The sequence below is a fragment of the Haematobia irritans genome, chromosome 3 (assembly GCF_050003625.1).
Source record: "Haematobia irritans isolate KBUSLIRL chromosome 3, ASM5000362v1, whole genome shotgun sequence".
NCBI classification, from domain to species: domain Eukaryota; kingdom Metazoa; phylum Arthropoda; class Insecta; order Diptera; family Muscidae; genus Haematobia; species Haematobia irritans.
Genome location: NC_134399.1, coordinates 213,623,016 through 213,641,873, shown reverse-complemented (window position 1 = coordinate 213,641,873; position 18,858 = coordinate 213,623,016). Strand labels below are relative to the sequence as shown.

At 27.9% G+C, this 18,858-nt stretch overlaps 1 protein-coding gene and 8 non-coding genes across 14 annotated transcripts in view; 8 read left to right on the top strand and 1 right to left on the bottom strand.

Annotated features, from left to right (window-relative positions):
* Adar (Adenosine deaminase acting on RNA) overlaps nt 1-18,858 on the bottom strand; it is a 379,994-nt gene that overhangs the window by 8,095 nt on the left and 353,041 nt on the right. For 5 of the 6 annotated variants that reach the window (XM_075302731.1, XM_075302730.1, XM_075302729.1 and 2 more), the window contains 4 exons: nt 14,604-14,925; nt 9,448-9,630; nt 9,079-9,359; nt 5,121-5,271 (listed from right to left, as the gene is read on the bottom strand). In XM_075302731.1, the coding sequence (XP_075158846.1) occupies nt 5,121-5,271; nt 9,079-9,359; nt 9,448-9,630; nt 14,604-14,925 (937 nt within the window). The remainder of the gene's footprint in view (nt 1-5,120; nt 5,272-9,078; nt 9,360-9,447; nt 9,631-14,603; nt 14,926-18,858) is intronic. The other variant, XM_075302732.1, reaches the window with a different exon arrangement.
* TRNAE-UUC (transfer RNA glutamic acid (anticodon UUC)) lies at nt 27-98 on the top strand. Its single transcript has one exon. It is a non-coding gene; the product is annotated as a tRNA-Glu (tRNA).
* TRNAE-UUC (transfer RNA glutamic acid (anticodon UUC)) lies at nt 374-445 on the top strand. The gene has a single exon. It is a non-coding gene; the product is annotated as a tRNA-Glu (tRNA).
* Nucleotides 922-993, top strand: TRNAE-UUC (transfer RNA glutamic acid (anticodon UUC)). Its single transcript has one exon. It is a non-coding gene; the product is annotated as a tRNA-Glu (tRNA).
* Nucleotides 1,637-1,708, top strand: TRNAE-UUC (transfer RNA glutamic acid (anticodon UUC)). The gene has a single exon. It is a non-coding gene; the product is annotated as a tRNA-Glu (tRNA).
* TRNAE-UUC (transfer RNA glutamic acid (anticodon UUC)) lies at nt 2,058-2,129 on the top strand. The gene has a single exon. It is a non-coding gene; the product is annotated as a tRNA-Glu (tRNA).
* Nucleotides 2,753-2,824, top strand: TRNAE-UUC (transfer RNA glutamic acid (anticodon UUC)). Its single transcript has one exon. It is a non-coding gene; the product is annotated as a tRNA-Glu (tRNA).
* TRNAE-UUC (transfer RNA glutamic acid (anticodon UUC)) lies at nt 4,476-4,547 on the top strand. The gene has a single exon. It is a non-coding gene; the product is annotated as a tRNA-Glu (tRNA).
* Nucleotides 4,706-4,777, top strand: TRNAE-UUC (transfer RNA glutamic acid (anticodon UUC)). Its single transcript has one exon. It is a non-coding gene; the product is annotated as a tRNA-Glu (tRNA).

The window sequence follows — 18,858 nt, the reverse complement described above, 5'->3', positions numbered from 1 at the left end:
GATTTTGTGAAAAGGATTATTTTATATCCCATATGGTCTAGTGGCTAGGATATCTGGCTTTCACCCAGAAGGCCCGGGTTCGATTCCCGGTATGGGAAGAACTTTTTAAAAATACTAGTAGTAGTGAAGTATTGTCTTTTTACAATTATTGTACAGGCAAAATTTCCAATATAATAATATAATTCACTTTAATAAATTGTTAAAGACTTTACTAAAACTTTCGATGAAATTGTTAAATGTTTGAAAGACAATCTAAAATGTAGGTCGTTGAAATCTCAATTTTTTATAATTAAATAAATTCCTTGATACTCAGAGTTACCTATAGAGAAAATCATTTGAAAGCAATCGATTTTGTGAAATGGATTATTTTATATCCCATATGGTCTAGTGGCTAGGATATCTGGCTTTCACCCAGAAGGCCCGGGTTCGATTCCCGGTATGGGAAGATTTTTTAAAATGAACGGACATAGAAAACTTCTACTATAAGAAGGTTCACTACGAAACTGATACCTTTAGAACAAACATTCCAAGTATTTCCCAATGGACTGAATACACTAAGTGAGCCTGGAAATAAATCGGGCTGTCACTTTGACCTACAAGTATTTAATAATATTATATAAAAAAAACATTTGAAGTCAACAATAAGTTCATAAACATCCGTTAAATTCTAAGATGTTTTTTTCACGAAATTAATAAATATTTCATAATAAATTCAAATCAAATTGACATGACTATAGGTGTCACTGATATATTTTCACTGATATTATATATGCACTAGAAGGCGTGGTATACAAAACTTTTGTTAAGAAAAACTTTACCCACCCTAAGGTGGTGAATTTTTTATTTCTCATCAATTATTATTCTATATCCAATTTTCATCAATTATTATTCTATATTATGTTATTATTATATTATTATATATCCCATATGGTCTAGTGGCTAGGATATCTGGCTTTCACCCAGAAGGCCCGGGTTCGATTCCCGGTATGGGAAAGATTTTTTCAATATTCCTTGGTAAATACATACATAACTTGGTAATAAATACGGTATAAAGAATTTTAAATAATACTTGACGTGTTCTAAGTCTAGCTTAAAAAAATCTATTTTTAAAATTAATAAACAATAACCCTTAATATTTTCATCATAGATTTCAGTCATAGATTCTCTCTTAGTATAGTCTATCAGAGAGAACATCTGGCTTTCACCCAAGAGGATGGAGTTCGATTCTTGCTACTATAGAAATTAGTTTTGCTATATATATTTTTTTATTTTGTATACGTTTCGACTGGATCGTCTTATTGATTGTTACTTATAACTACTCAACAAAACAAAAACTTGTTTTGTATGTTTAATTCATGCTATTGTTAATGAATAAAATAATAAAACGTGGTAACTAAAACCTCTTGAAATTCTATAAGATTGTGTATTGAACGCTTTTCTGTTTTTGTTTTGTGTACTATCTATCGTCTCTACCTAGTCTATAGCAGGCGTTTGCTTAGGTAGAAACACATCATTAGAACTACACACAGCAAATTGTGGTGCTAAAAATAGAGCGAACTATTGATTAATAAGACACAATGGAAAGTGTGTGAGTGAATGAGAGATGGGCATAAGCTACTGTTGTTATTGCATAATATCCCATATGGTCTAGTGGCTAGGATATCTGGCTTTCACCCAGAAGGCCCGGGTTCGATTCCCGGTATGGGAAGTTTTTTTTTAAGATTTATAATTTTTTTTAAAGTTAATTTTTGTATGGAAAATTATCTTAGTGTAGATCATGCACATAATTTTTAAATATAAAATATTTTTTAAAATAGTTAAATTGTCTGTGGCTTCGAATCAGTGATGCCAGACATTTAGTTAGATTGGTTTACACGATTTCAAGTACAATATTTTAAGTGTAGGCAATTTTGTTAATTTTTTAATTGAATGTAAATTAATATCTTGGAATATAGTTAACAGATTGGGGAAATAATCTAAGTATTAATCATACAAATATATAAATTGCCTATCATGCTTGATTAAGTGTATATAGTACAACTATATTAATCTCTGTATCCCATATGGTCTAGTGGCTAGGATATCTGGCTTTCACCCAGAAGGCCCGGGTTCGATTCCCGGTATGGGAAGATTTTTTAAATAATTTAAAAAAAATTAATTTTTATATAGCATTTAATAGAATGTGAAAATAATTTCATTGTTGATCATGGAAATAATTATTGTAAACAAATATATTGCCTATTATGACTGAGTAAGTGTACTTAGAAATAAGGCACTAAAGCCAATTTAACTTTATTTTGGTTCATGGAATTATTAGGCTTTAGTTAAAATTTCGCCAATATGAGAAAGTTTCCTTCACTTCGAAAAGTTTTGTTTGATTTAAATGAGTTAAAAACTATTACAAATTTTTGCATAAATAAAGCTTAACAGCCTATTTCTGTATGTCGAACGAGCTCTATCGATCGACTGATACGAAGACCAATTTGAATTTATAACCAAAAAATCAGCTGTTTCCATGCATTTCAGTCGATCGATAGCGCCCGTTCGACATACATAAATATGCTGTTAGTTTTACCAAGGCTGAATTTTCCAGGATATTTTTTCAATTTCTAACTCCATTTTATTGAGTTTGTCATATCGTCGTTTGTAATAAAGTTTAGTTTAAAATATCTAAAGTCTATCTACATTTTCTTTTTTCCTGCTGGGTTAGTTTTTTTAATGTGTATGTTATACAAATATATTAATCTCTGTATCCCATATGGTCTAGTGGCTAGGATATCTGGCTTTCACCCAGAAGGCCCGGGTTCGATTCCCGGTATGGGAAGATTTTTTTAAAATTAGTTTTCGTTTTGTTTTAATTAATTTTTCTATTTAATTGAACATTCATATTTGTTAAAATAATTTTTATGCTTTAGTTAAAATTTCCCCAATATGGGAAGTTTCCTTCACTTCGAAAAGTTGTGTTTGATTTAAACAAACTAAAAACTATTAAAAACAAGTATGTATGCCGTAAGTTCGGCCAGGCCGAATCTTATGTACCCTCCACCATGGATTGCGTAGAAACTTCTACGAAAGACTGTCATCCACAATCGAATTACTTGGGTTGTGGTATTTGAAATCGTTTTCTAAATTGTGAGTTAGTCCATCGTCGTATATAACATATTATACAAAAAAGGTACGTGTAGGTAAGTCTACAAATAATTACGAATCGATATGGACTTTTGCACGGTACGTAGGGAGCCAGAATTGAAATATGGGGGCCGCTTATATGGGGGCTATATAAAATTATGAACTTGATATGGACCAATTTTTGTGACCTAGTTAGGCATGGTTGTTAACGGCCATATACTAGCACAATGTACCAAATTTCAACTGACTCGGATGAAATTTGCTCGTCCAAGAGGTTCCAAAACCAAATCTCGGGATCGGTTTATATGGGGGCTATATATGATTATGGACTGATATGGACCACTTTTGGCCTGGTTGTTAAATATTATATACTACCACCACGTACAAAACTTCAACGAGATCGGATGAATTTTGCTTCTCCAAAAGGCACCGGAGGTCAAATCTGGGGATCGGTTTATATGGGGGCTACATATAATTATGGACTGATATGAACCAATTCCTGCATGGTTGTTGGATACCATATACTAACATCACGTTCCAAATTTCAACCGAATCGGATGAATTTTGTTCTTCCAAGGGGCTCCGGAGGTCAAATCTGGGGATCGCTTTATATGGGGTCTATATATAATTATGGACCGATGTGGACCAATTTTTGCGTAGTTGTTAGAGACCATATACTAACACCATGTACCAAATTTCAGCCGGATCGGATGAAATTTTCTTCTCTTAGAGGCTCCGCAAGCCAAATCTGGGGATCGGTTTATATGGGGGCTATATATAATTATGGACCGATGTGGATCAATTTTTGCATGGTTGTTAAGGACCATATACTAACACCATGTACCAAATTTCAGCCGGATCGGATGAAATTTGCTTCTCTTAGAGGGTTTGCAAGCCAAATTTGGGGGCCCGTTTATATGGGGGCTATACGTAAAAGTGGACCGGTATGGCCCACTTGCAATATCATTCGACCTACATCAATAACAACTACTTGTGCCAAGTTTCAAGTCGATAGCTTGTTTCGTTCGGAAGTTAGCGTGATTTCAACAGGCGGATGGACGGACGAACATACTCAGATCGACTCAGAATTTCACCACGACCCAGAATATATATACTTTATGGGGTCTTAGAGCAATATTTCGATGTGTTACAAACGGAATGACAAAGTTAATATACCCCCATCCTATGGTGGATGGTATACAAATTTGCACAAATAAACCTTAAATTTACTAAACTTTAGTTTAAATATTTAGATTAAAATATCTACACTTTATCCATATTTTATTTCTTTCCTGCTGTGTTAGTTTTTTTATTGTATGTGTAATGCCACTATACTAATCTCTGTATCCCATATGGTCTAGTGGCTAGGATATCTGGCTTTCACCCAGAAGGCCCGGGTTCGATTCCCGGTATGGGAAGATTTTTTTTAAATTAGTTTTCGTTTTGTTTTAATTAATTTAATTGAACATTCATATTTGTTAAAATTATTTTTGTATTGATCAAATAAGTTAAATGTAAAAACAAAAATGATTTATGCTTCAGTAAATATAGGTAATGTAATGACATTATCTCTGTATCCCATATGGTCTAGTGGCTAGGATATCTGGCTTTCACCCAGAAGGCCCGGGTTCGATTCCCGGTATGGGAAATATTTATTATAGTTATTCACGAACAAAGCTAACAACTACTTTATAATGAAACACAAAAAACATCGTTTAAAGAAAAAAAAAAAAATACATATAGAAAACTACTACAAATGAAAAACACTTATTGGATGCAAGCAATTAGTTAAATAAATATAGACAATTTGGAGGTGATTTGTATGGATTATAATGAACAACGATGGATGAGATAAATAAACTACAAGCATGCAAACACAAAACATCAATTTTTGTTATACTGATTTTTTTTCTGGTTTGATTTTTCATTTTCGATTACAAAAGAAATAAATATTACAATGCAAAATATTAATGGACTTAAAAAGGACTTACCTGGATTGAAATGTAGTTCCAATTGTGCATACAAATATTTCATGAAACAACGACGTGAAACAATTTCAGCGTGTGAATCATTAAGAACAGAGCCATTAATGCTCATATGTTCTCCACTGACACATTTCGTACCAGTCGATACTGAGATGACCTAAAAAAAAAAAATGGGGGAAAAATAGAGAACAAAATTATAAATTCATATTCTACTAATACAGGAATAGGTAATACAAAGTGATGGCAATTATTATGGTGTAAGAAAAAATGAGTGCAAATATTTAAATTTATGCTGGTTTTTTTTTATCCCACAAGAATTGGCAAATAAATCAAAATGCTCAAAAAAAGGTTCTTCTGCATTTGCCTTTCATAGAAATTAACATGTAAATTGTTTCGCCATTTCACCAGCAATATCCTGTACAACAAAACGTACAGGTTATGGCTGTGGAAAATGCCATAAATCTTGACTATGGTGCAAAAAACAAAAGGGGAATTCATTTCCCTCTTCCGGGGGGTCGTAACACATAAACTAGTGTTAGCAAAATTCTTTTAAGATGACGGTTTATGGTATAAAAACCAACTGACCGTGACATTTTAATTATTCTTCTAAAATGGAATGGCCAAAAAGTTCAAATACGAAAGCGTAAGGATAAATCCTTTCATTTATTATTTTGCTCAGTCAGTTTCATTGTATTCGGTGGTGTTTGAAGTAAAAAATATCACTTTGCAAATTCAATGTAATACTAATAATAGTTAAGTACTTCCGCATTCCTTAGCTATGAATTCATACAATGACTTGGATTCAGTGATGCCAGATGCGATGTTAGATTACACGTAGACAAAATAAAATAATTGCAGCACTATAAAAATAGTTTGCACTTGTTAAATTTTAAAACAAACAAAAATGGTATAAGTTTAAATTACACCGAAAAAAAAGTAAACTGTTTTATAGGAAGATTAAACTAACTCGTACGAAACTTGAACTAAATTTTGCTACACATTTTGAGATTTCCCTAAAGCGTTGTTAAAACTAGGAAAATTTAATGCCCAGTTGTACTTTTAGATGTTAGATTACACGTAGACAAAATAAAATAATGGCAGCACTATAAAAAAATTTATCACTTAGTAAATTTTCAAACAAAAAAAATTGGTATAAAGGTAAAGTTTAAATTACACCGAAAAAAAGTAAACTGTTTTATGGGAAGAATAAACTAACTCGTACGAAAATTGAACTAACATTTAATGCCCTGTTGTACTTTTTAACTACAGTTCACGAAATTACACCCTCTAATAGAAGAAAATATTAACTAAAAGTTAAGAAGAAAATCATTAACCATACCGTAGTTCAGTCTTACTATTTTTGGGAATAATACGAAAATTTTCATGTGCTTTAGTTCATATTGAACTTATGTGTACGGTCATCGAACTTTATACTCACGTTTAGTTCATAAAATATTTGAGACATACTTAAAAAAACAAAAATTTCATTGGTTTGTGGAAAATTTCGCAAAAAGTAATAAAATCTAACTACTAACAAATAATTTTTTTACAATAAAAATAATTTAAATTTAGCGTTAGTGTAACTATGAACATTTTTTCTGTGTACCTTGTTATAAAATATTTTTTTTTTTAAGAAAAAAATGAATTTTCTATTCAAAGCTGGTGGGCTTCTTCATTTTAGTTCATGAAAATTTGTTAAGTTTTATCTAAGGCAAAAAAATTCAATTTGACTTAAGTATTTTTTGCTTAAATAACAGGTTGGCTGATAAGTCCCCGGTCTAACAGAGAAAAACACATTTTTTTTGTCAAAATTCGTTTTTATTATTCAACATAGTTCCCTTCAAGAGTGATACAACGATTATAACGACCTTCCAATTTTTTGATACCATTTTGTTAGTACTCCTTCGGTTTTGCCTCAAAATAGGTCTCAGTTTCGGCGATCACCTCTTCATTGCAGCCAAATTTTTTTCCCTACGAGCATCCTTTTGAGTTCTGAGAACAAAAAAAAAATCGCTGGGGGCCAGATCTGGAGAATACGGTGGGTGGGGAAGCAATTCGAAGTCCAATTCATGCATTTTTGCCATTGCTCTCAATGACTTGTGGTACGGTGCGTTGTCTTGGTGGAACAACACTTTTTTCTTCTTCATATGGAACCGTTTTGCCGCGATTTCGACCTTCAAACGCTCCAATAACGCCATATAATAGTCACTGTTGATGGTTTTTCCCTTCTCAAGATAATCGATAAAAATTATTCCATGCGCATCCCAAAAAACAGAGGCCATTACTTTGCCAGCGGACTTTTGAGTCTTTCCACGCTTCGGAGACGGTTCACCGGTCGCTGTCCACTCAGCCGACTGTCGATTGGACTCAGGAGTGTAGTGATGGAGCCATGTTTCATCAGATTGACGGATTTGATATGGTATCGAAAATGTGGATCTACAAATTGGTGCCGGGTATAATATAGTCTGTCCAGCCCGACTTTACACTTTCCTTACTTGTTATACCCTGCGCCACACTGTGGAACAGGGTATTATAAGTTAGTGCATATGTTTATAACACCCAGAAGGAGACGAGATAGACACATGGTGTCTTTGGCAATAATGCTCAGGGTGGGTCCCTGAGTCGATATAACCATGTCCAATTCGATTGAAATCGGTTCAGATTTAGATATAGCTCCCCTATATATCTTTCGCCTGATATGGACTTATATGGCCCCAAAAGCCAGATTTTTGGCCGAATTTGTTTGAAATTTTGCACTAGGAGTACAATTAGTAGTATAGTCAAGTGTGCCAAATTTTTTTTTGAAATCGGTTCAGGTTTAGATATAGCTTCCATATATATTTTCCGCCCGATATGGACTTACATGGCCCCAGAAGCCAGTGTTTTAACCCAATTTGGTTGAAATTTTGCACTAGGAGTACAATTAGTAGTATAGTCAAGTGTACAAAATTTGATTGAAATCGGTTCAGATTTAGATATAGCTCCCATATATATCTTTCGCCCGACATGGACTAATACGGTCCCAGAATCCAGAGTTTTACCCCAATTTGGTTGAAATTTTGCACTAGGAGTACAATTAGTAGTATAGTCAAGTGTGCCAAATTTTTTTGAAATCGGTTCAGGTTTAGATATAGCTTCCATATATATTTTTCGCCCGATATGGACTTACATGGCCCCAGAAGCCAGAGTTTTGGCCCAATTTGGTTGCACTAGGAGTACAATTAGTAATATAGTCATGTGTGCCAAATTTAATTGAAATCGGTTCAGATTTAGATATAGCTCCCATATATATGTTTTTCTGATTTCGACAAAAATGGTAACAATACCAAGATTTTCCTTGTTAAATCGCCACTGATTAGTCGAAAAGTTGTAAAAATTACTCTAATTTTCCTAAACATCTAATACATATATATCGAGCGATAAATCATAAATAAACTTTTGCGAAGTTTCCTTAAAATTGCTTCAGATTTAAATGTTTCCCATATTTTTTTTTTGTGTTCCACCCTAGTGCATTAGCCAACTTAAATTTTGAGTCTATAGATTTTGTAAAAGTCTATCAAATTCTGTCCAAATCGAGTGATATTTAAATGTATATATTTGGGACAAACCTTTATATATAGCACCCAACACATTTGACGAATGTGATATGGTGCAGGGTACAAAGTGGTGCAGGGTACAATATAGTCTGCCCCGCTCGACTTTGGGCTTTCCTTATTTGTTTTTCCTTAAAACAATGAAATTTTCTTAAACCACAGAAGGCAGAGTATAATTTCTAATCAATTTTCTCCAATTATTATTATTTTCCACGATAATGCGATTTCTTTTGGAATCTTTTCAAATGGAACACAAAAAAATTTTTTTTAGACTTGCATCCATTTTTTCTATGGAGAAATTTTCTAACATCTGGCATCACTGAATTTCAATGTATGCTTGAATGATAATTTTATGACATTCTTCTACTTACTTGAGCTTCATTAAAATTCATATTATCGGTCATGACAATACCAGCTAAAACTTTGCGTCGCGAATATGATTCTTGGCCTTTAATAACTTCCATAAACTTTTCCAAAACCAAACGGCCAATTGTGTCAGCATGTATTTGTGGTAATTCCATGGAAGAAGACTTGTCATCCAACGGTAAGGGAAGATTCTTTTGGGGATGCATCATGGGACTGTAGGAAATGTTACACAATGATGCTAAAGCTGCTTTTGCAGCAGCATTTTTGGCTAATTTCTTAGAGGGCCCTATAGAAGAGAAAAACAGAGACAAGCAATAAAAAATTAGAATAAACCAAAAAATAGTAACCTCCCCCACCCGTCCCTATGTACTTACCAGTTCCATCAAATTTACTATTATTAACAGTAACTGTCATTTTAAAACGGCAATTATTTTGAGCTCCATCTACAGTTGAGCAATCGAAATGTACATCTGTGAATAACTCGTACAAGAGCATAACGGGTCCCTTATCGGGTACTTTCTTTTGACCATCCACACTTAATGGGCTCTTATTGGAATCTATAATGAATTTTATGGACAATAATGAAAAAATACAATAAAGACGATTAGTTTCCAAATCATTGATTTTCTAATCGACATTTATATAGAAATGTGAATAGTTTATAAATTGCTTAAATTTAGAATTATTATTATTTTTTTTTTTAATATTTTAAAAATGAGATGTTGTGTTTTCGAACATTTAGTATGTGGGTAGAGAGGGATAGTAAATGCCTACTACACACCAATCCAAGTAGGCTGCAAGAAGGGTCAGGGGTAACATAATAATTTCAAAAACTATGTACACACATACACAGATATCTATAAGAAGGGGAACTTATATATGTGAACAAATACAAACGTAAGCAAACAAGAAAGGAAACTTAAAATTTCAACAATTCAATTAACGAACAAAGAAAGAAAAATGAAATTGTTACCTTGATGATCCATGTAAACTAGGGGCATGATCCTTGTACAATAAATCTACAAATTTGCTCTAGTATCTCAAACTTTAAATTCTTTAGCGTAATTTAAATTGAATAAAAAATCCTATATTTACTATATAATTTTCAAATGGAATTAGATTTGTCGAATTTTCAAATTTCAATATCTAATAAATTTATTTTCAGCAGAAACTCTATAATTATGCCCTCCATTATAATGGATATGGGTGGTATACCAACTTTGCTATTCCGTTTGTAACTTATTGTCTATCTTGGTCGTGGTAAAATTCTGAGAAACGATTATACAGAAATGATGCATAAATATTAACTAAATACGTATTTTCACAAAATAGTTTCCTAGTAAAATTTTTGGAGAAGTCTCTATAAAAAAATTGAAAATTTTTTCTTTTTATTTATTTATTTATTTCTATAGAAAAACAAAATTTTTTTTGAGAAAATTTTCTATAGAAATAAATTCTTAAAAAATTTCTATACTAAAAAATATTTACGTGATATTAAAAGTTACGCAACCTAAATTTTAGGATGAGAAATTTACATAATATGAAGGACCAATTTCTTTAAAATAATGAAATTTTAATTAAAATAAAGTTTAAAATCTTTGCTCCAAAAATTGTTTTCATTAAATTTAGGACACACATTTTGTAAATTCGCGTCCCTACGTTAAAGTCGCATGTCTCTGAACTAAGGCTAATTTTCCTTAAAGTAAAGTAACACATTTTTGATTTAAAGAAACTGTCTGAAATATAGAAACTTTAGATTTAAGATAAAAACGCTTCAAATATAGGCTAAGACTTATTTTGAGGATTTAACGTATTTGTTTAAAGTTTATTGGAATTAAGAAAACATTTTTTTTTTTTTTGAAGAATCCGCTAAAATTTGGATTTTTAGACTGGCATTTGTTTGTACGTGAGTAGGCAGCCGCGGTGGTGCAATGGTTAGCATGCCCGCCCTGCATACACAAGGTCGTGGGTTCGATTACTGCTTCGACCGAGCACCAAAAAGTTTTTCAGCGGTGAATTATCCCACCTAAATAATGCTGGTGACATTTCTGAGGGTTTCAAAGCTTCTCTAAGTGGTTTCATAGCAATGTGGACCGCGGTTCGCACTCGGCTATGAAAAGGAGGTCCCTCGTCATTGAGCATTGAATTGGGCAGCACTCAGTGATAAGAGAGAAGTTCACCAATGTGGTATCACAATGGACTGAATAGTCTAAGTGAGCCTGATACATCGGGCTACCACCTAACCTAACCTTGTACGTGAGTATCTTTATTAATAAACCGCGAAAAGATAATGAAAATTTGATAAATGAGATCTGTATCCTAATTTTACTTTTATTGGTCTTAGATTTAAAGCCAGATAGGTCGCTAGAAAAATTTGTTATTTCAAAGAAGCAGCATCTTTGGCTCGGAATCAATACCAAAATCCTTAAGGGAAGGTCAAAATCTTTGGATTCAAGTAAACTGTTTTTTGAGTGTATAGAAATAAAATTTTGACAAAATTTTCTATAGAAATTAAATTTTGACAAAAATTCCTATAGAAATAAAGTTTTAACAAAATAGTTTTCTATAGAAATAAAATTTTTAAAAATAGTTTTCTATAGAAATACAATTTTTTATAGAAGTAAAATTGTGACAAAATTTCCTATAGAAATAAAATTTTAACAAAATCTTCTATAGAAATAAAATTTTGAAAAATAGTTTTATATAGAAATAAAATCTTGACAAAATTTTCGATAGAAATAAAATTTTGACAACATTTTCTATAGAAATAAAATTTTAAAAAAATTTTCTATAGGAATAAAATTTTGAAAAAATTTTGTATAAAATTTTGACGAAATTTTCTGTAGAAATAAAATGTTGACAAAATTTTCTATAGAAATAAGATTTTGACAAAATTTTCTATAGAAATAAAATTTTGACATAATTTTCTATAGAAGTAAATTTGTGACAAAATTTTCTATAGAAATAAAATTTTGCAAAAGCTTCTATAGAAACAAAATTTTGACAAATTTCTTATAGAAATAAAATTTTGACAAAATTTTCGATAGAAAAAAAATTTTGACAAAAGTTTTTATTGAAATAAAATTGTGACAAAATTTCCTATAGAAATAAAATTGTAACAAACTTTTCTATAGAAAAAAAATCTTGAAAACAATTGTACAGAAATAAAATTTTGGCACAATTTTCTACAGAAATAAAACTTTGACAACATTTTCTATAGAAATAAAATTTTGACAAAATTTTCTATAGAAATAAAATTTTGACAAAATTTTCTATAGAAATAAAATTTTGACAAAATTTTCTATAGAAATAAAATGTCGACGAAATTTTCTATAGAAATAAAATGTTGACGAAATTTTCTATAGAAATAAAAATTTGGCGAAATTTCTATACAAATAAAATGTCAACGAAATTTTCTATAGAAATAAAATTTTGACAAAATTTTCTATAGAAATAAAATTTTGACAAAATTTTCTATAGAAATAAAATTTTGACAAATATTTTTATAGAAATAAAATTTTGACAAAATTTTCTATAGAAATAAAATTTTGACAAAAATTTCTATAGAAATAAAATTTTGATAAAATTTTCTATAGAAATAAAATTTTGATAACATTTTCTATAGAAATAAAATTTTGACAAAATTCTCTATAGAAATAAAATTTTGACAAAATTTCTTATAGAAATAAAATTTTGACAAAATTTCCTATAGAAATAAAATTTTGAAAAATAGTTTTCTATAGAAATAAAATCTTGACAAAATTTTCGATAGAAATAAAATTTTGACAACATTTTCTATAGAAATAAAATTTTTAAAAAATTTTCTATAGGAATAAAATTTTTAAAAAATTTTGTATAGGAATAAAATTTTGACGAAATTTTCTGTAGAAATAAAATTTTGACAAAATTTTCTATAGAAATAAAATTTTGGCATAATTTTGTATAGAAATAAAATTTTGACAAAATTTTCTATAAAAATAAATTTTTGATAAAATTTCCTATAGAAATAAAATTTTTACAAATTTCTTATAGAAATAAAATTTTGACAAAATTTTCTATAGAAATAAAATTTTGACAAAATTTTCTATAGAAATAAAATTTTGACAAAATTTTCTATAGAAATAAAATTTTGACAAAATTTTCTATAGAAATAAAATTTTGACAAAATTTTCTATAGAAATAAAATGTTGTCAAAATTTTCTATAGAAATAAACAGCCGTTGCACTGAATTTGCATCACTTCTTTAGGTGTGACCCGAATCCAATGTTTTGCATGTAAATTAAAAAAAATTCTACGATATTTTGTCAAATAAATAATTTTTATAATTTTTTTATAATTTTTAATGGATTCTAATGCTCGTCTTAAACGTTTGACCTCAAATATTTTCAAAAAATCACATTTTTTCAATATTGGATTTTTTTTAGCAAAATTTAAATAATTTGTACCATTTTATGAATTCTTACTCTGTTTTTAACATATTTGAAATAAAAAGGGTAACACTTTCCATTAAAAATATGAAAAAAGCAAGTTATAAAGAATTAAATTAAAAGAACTTCCTGTGTAGTTAAAATAAAGAAAATCATTGGGAGTACATCTTCTAGAAGTGCTTTTAAAGTTGTGCCTGTGGAAGAACTTCCATTTTTTTTGCTGGGATCCTCTACTTGCAGCAAAACTATCAACCAATTATCAGAACAAATTCTGGTAGTTCTCCAAACGCAAAGTGAACCACACTTGATCCTTCCGAAAAAGGTTTATCATAGTCGGCTTTTGCCGAAATAAATCTTTGTACAAACATTTCTCTTTTCCTTTGCCAATTTCAAATCATTGATTTGAGTGCAGTTAATTCCGAAACGTGCGTCCATCCAACCATCTTGCAGTCTATGGGACTTTGCCCAAATAAATTTGACAAACATTCAGTTGGTTAAGCTACTCTTTTAGTTTAGTCAATGCAATGGTTTTTAAGCTGAGATCAAAACAACAAATATGATTGGAGTACAAACCAACAATAACAAAACAAAACGAAATAAAATTTTGACAAAATATTCTATACGAAAAAAGTTTTGACAAAATTTGAAATATTTGTTTGGTGAAGCCTTGGCGGCTTCTAATTTCCTCCTCCAAAATGTACAAATTATTAAAAATTGTTTTGAGTCGAAAATGCCCTACACTGTGCCCCTACGTCCCTAATCGACGCTTAATATTAGAAAAAAACGTACATCTAGGGAATTTCCCCTACAATGGGCGAAAAGGACATTTTTGCAATTTTGAACTCCCGGGTTTAAACTAGTTTTCATGACTTTTAAAAAGTAATATATTATAATATCAATATAATCATCATCAATCCATGATTACATTTTTTTATAAATGTTTGTAGGTAAGTATAAAATATTATTATAATAAATATACTAAATATAAGAAAAAAGAAATATTATAATAAATTAAATACAAATTGAAAAAAAAAAAATGTTACAAAGAATATGCAATCAACCCAAGAAAAAAACAAAAACAAACTTAAAAAGGGAATACTTGCTTTGCATGCTCAACTTAATGTTCTCAAGCAAGGAGTCTGTGGAGGAATTGTTTGATGTACAAAGTCTAGCTTTATGTTTTGCTTTCTTCATAATGCTCGCAACACACAGAATCAACTCAGTTTGTGATAGTGTATCAATATCTATACCAGTACCATTATCCAAATGTTCATCGCTGGTAAAATCTAAATTGCAAGCCGGCTTCAAGGGGGTCAAGACGGCGCCATCTTTAAATTGGATAAAACTACGCAGAGCCGTTGCGGCAGCCTCAATGCGGGCAATCTTTTTACTACGTCCTTGTCCTAGATATTTTTGGCCATCCACCTGGAAAAATAAGAATAAAAAGAAAAATATTAATATTTTGTTCAATATACAAAAAAAAGATTATTTAAACAAATCTTTAAACATTTTCTTTTGGATTCATTGCATTCAAAACTAACAAGAGACAAAATTTTTTCCCTTTTTCCCAAAAAATAAAACAATAATTTGTGTTTATAGTTCTGATTGAGATGACTTCATACAGAGCATCAATAACATCCTTGGTCTTTCTTTATAGAGCCATTTATGATGTCAATTCGTACACAGATGGCAAGTCACTAGTTTATTTTCTCTCCATGAAACCACCCATGCAATATGAAAGCAAATCATGAAAATCCAATCTGACACCAACTGTTCCCCCGAAACGCAAGTTTTCTTTCCGGTCTCTTCATTTTACTCCTCCCACCCCCAAGAAACTAAACTGAAAATTTACAAAAAAAAAAAGAAAGTAAACATATTTGTTTGTGTGGCAATTGAATTGTTGCCTCACATGAAGTAATGATATACTGTTATAAGGATCCATTCTTCATCATACATATGTCACATCCAATATTTTCATAATATACTAAGTCGAAAAATGCTATTCTAGTAATGGAGTTATTTTTCACTTCACAAAAAGTTATTTTGAAGTGATTTGTTTTATGTAGTTTTCAAACTAATTCAAAATTGTCTGAATTTTCCGGGTATAAAATACAGCAAGCGTTACGTAACAATCGATGAAACATTCTATTTCTAGATTCTATTTCTATACAAAATTTTGTCAATATTTTATTTCTATAGAAAACTTTGTCAAAATTTTATTTCTTTAGAAAATTATGTAAAAATTTTACTTCTATTGAACATATTGTCAAAATTTTATTTCTGTAGAAAATTTTGTCAAAATTTTATTTCTATAAAAAATGTTGTCAAATTTTTATTTCTATATACAATTTTGTCAAAATTTTATTTCTATAGAAAATTTTGTCAAAATTTTATTTCTATAGGACATTTTGTCAAAATTTTATTTCTATAGGACATTTTGACAAAATTTTATTTCTATAGAAAATTTTATCAAAATTTTATTTTTATAGGAAATTTTATCAAAATTTTATCAAAATTTTATTTCTATAGAAAATTTCGTCGAAATTTTATTTTTATAGAAAATGTTGTCAACATTTTATTTTTATAGAAAATTTTGTCAAAATTTTATTTCTATAAAAATTTTTATCAAAATTTTAATTTTATATAAAATTTTGTCAACATTTTATTTCTTTAGAAAATTTTGTCAACATTTTATTTCTATAGAAAATTTTGTCAAAATTTTATTTCTATAGAAAATTTTGTCAAAATTTTATTTCTATAGAAAACTTTGCCAAAATTTTATTTCTATAAAAATTTTTATCAAAATTTTAATTTTATATAAAATTTTGTCAACATTTTATTTCTATAGAAAATTTTGTCAAAATTTTATTTCTATAGAAAATTTTGTCAACATTTTATTTCTATTAAAAATTTTGTCAAAATTTTATTTCTATAGAAAATTTTGTCAAAATTTTATTTCTATAGACAATTTTGTCAAAATTTTATTTCTATAGAAAAATTTGTAAAAATTTTATTTCTACAGTCAATTTTGTCAAAATTTTATTTCTACAGTCAATTTTGTCAAAATTTTATTTCTATAGAAAATTTTGTCAAAATTTTATTTCTATAGAAAATTTTGTCAAAATTTTATTTCTATAGAAAATTTTATCAAAATTTTATTTCTATAGAAAATTTTGTCAAAATTTTATTCCTATAGGACATTTTGTCAAAATTTTATTTCTATAGAAAATTTTATCAAAATTTTATTTCTATAGAAAATTTTGTCAAAATGTTATTTCTATAGAAAATTTTTTCAAAATTGTATTTCTATAAAAATTTTTGTCAACATTTTATTGCTACAGAAGATTTTGTAAAAATTTTATTTCTTTAAAAAAGTTTGTCAAAATTTTATTTCTATAGAAAATTTTGTCAATATTTTATTTCTATAAAAATTTTGTCAAAATTGTATTTATAAGAATATTTTGTCAAAATTGTATTTCTATAAAAATTTTTGTCAAAATTGTATTTCTATAGAAGATTTTGTAAAAAATTTATTTCTTTAAAAAATTTTGTCAAAATTTTATTTCTATAGAAAATTTTGTCAAAATTTTATTTCTATAGGAAATTTTATCAAAATTTTATTTATATAGAAAATTTTGTCAAAATTGTATTTCTATAAAAATTTTTGTCAACATTTTATTTCTATAGAAGATTTTGTAAAAATTTTATTTCTTTAAAAAATTTTGTCAACATTTTATTTCTTTAGAAAATGTTATCAAAATGTTATTTCTATAGAAAATTTTGTCAAAATTTTATTTCTATAAACATTTTGTCAAAATTGTATTTATATAGAATATTTTGTCAAAACTGTATTTCTATAAAAAATTTTGTCAAAATTGTATTTCTTAGAAGATTTTGTAAAAATTTTATTTCTTTAAAAATTTTTGTCAAAATTTTATTGCTATAGAAAATTTTGTCAAAATTTTATTTCTATAGAAAATTTTGTTAAAATTTTTTTTCTATAGGACATTTTATATTATAGAAAATTTTATCAAAATTTTATTTCTATAGAAAATTTTGTCAACATTTTATTTCTATAGAAAATTTTGTGCAAATTTTATTTCTATAGAAAATTTTATTTTACAGAAAATGTTATCAAAATTTTATTTCTATAGAAAATTTCGTCGAAATTCTATTTCTGTAGATTATTTCGTCAAAATTTTATTTCTATAAAAGATTTTGTCAAAATTTTATTTCTATAGAAAATTTTGTTCAAAAATTATTTCTATAGAAAATTTTGTCAAAATTTTATTTCTATAGAAAATTTTGTCAAAATGTTATTTCTATAGAAAATTTTGCCAAAATTTTATTTCTATGGAAAATTTTGTCAAAATTTTATTTCTATAGAAAATTTTGTCAAAATTTTATTTCTATCGAAATTTTGTCAAAATGTTATTTCAATAGAAAATTTTGTCAGAATTTTATTTCTATAGAAAATTTTGTCAAAATTTTATTTCTATAGAAAATTTTATCAAAATTTTATTTCTATAGAAAATTTTGTCAAAATGTTATTTCTATAGAAAATTTTTTCAAAATTGTATTTCTATAAAAATTTTTGTCAACATTTTATTGCTACAGAAGATTTTGTAAAAATTTTATTTCTTTAAAAAAGTTTGTCAAAATTTTATTTCTATAGAAAATTTTGTCAATATTTTATTTCTATAAAAATTTTGTCAAAATTGTATTTATAAGAATATCTTGTCAAAATTGTATTTCTATAAAAATTTTTGTCAAAATTGTATTTCTATAGAAGATTTTGTAAAAAATTTATTTCTTTAAAAACTTTTGTCAAAATTTTATTTCTATTGAAAATTTTGTCAAAATTTTATTTCTATAGAAAATTTTGTCAAAATTTTATTTCTATAGGAAATTTTATCAAAATTTTATTTATATAGAAAATTTTGTCAAAATTGTATTTCTATAAAAATTTTTGTCAACATTTTATTTCTATAGAAGATTTTGTAAAAATTTTATTTCTTTAAAAAATTTTGTCAACATTTTATTTCTTTAGAAAATGTTATCAAAATGTTATTTCTATAGAAAATTTTGTCAAAATTTTATTTCTATAAACATTTTGTCAAAATTGTATTTACATAGAATATTTTGTCAAAACTGTATTTCTATAAAAATTTTTGTCAAAATTGTATTTCTTAGAAGATTTTGTAAAAATTTTATTTCTTTAAAAATTTTTGTCAAAATTTTATTGCTATAGAAAATTTTGTCAAAATTTTATTTCTATAGAAAATTTTTTTAAAATTTTTTTTCTATAGGACATTTTATATTATAGAAAATTTTATCAAAATTTTATTTCTATAGAAA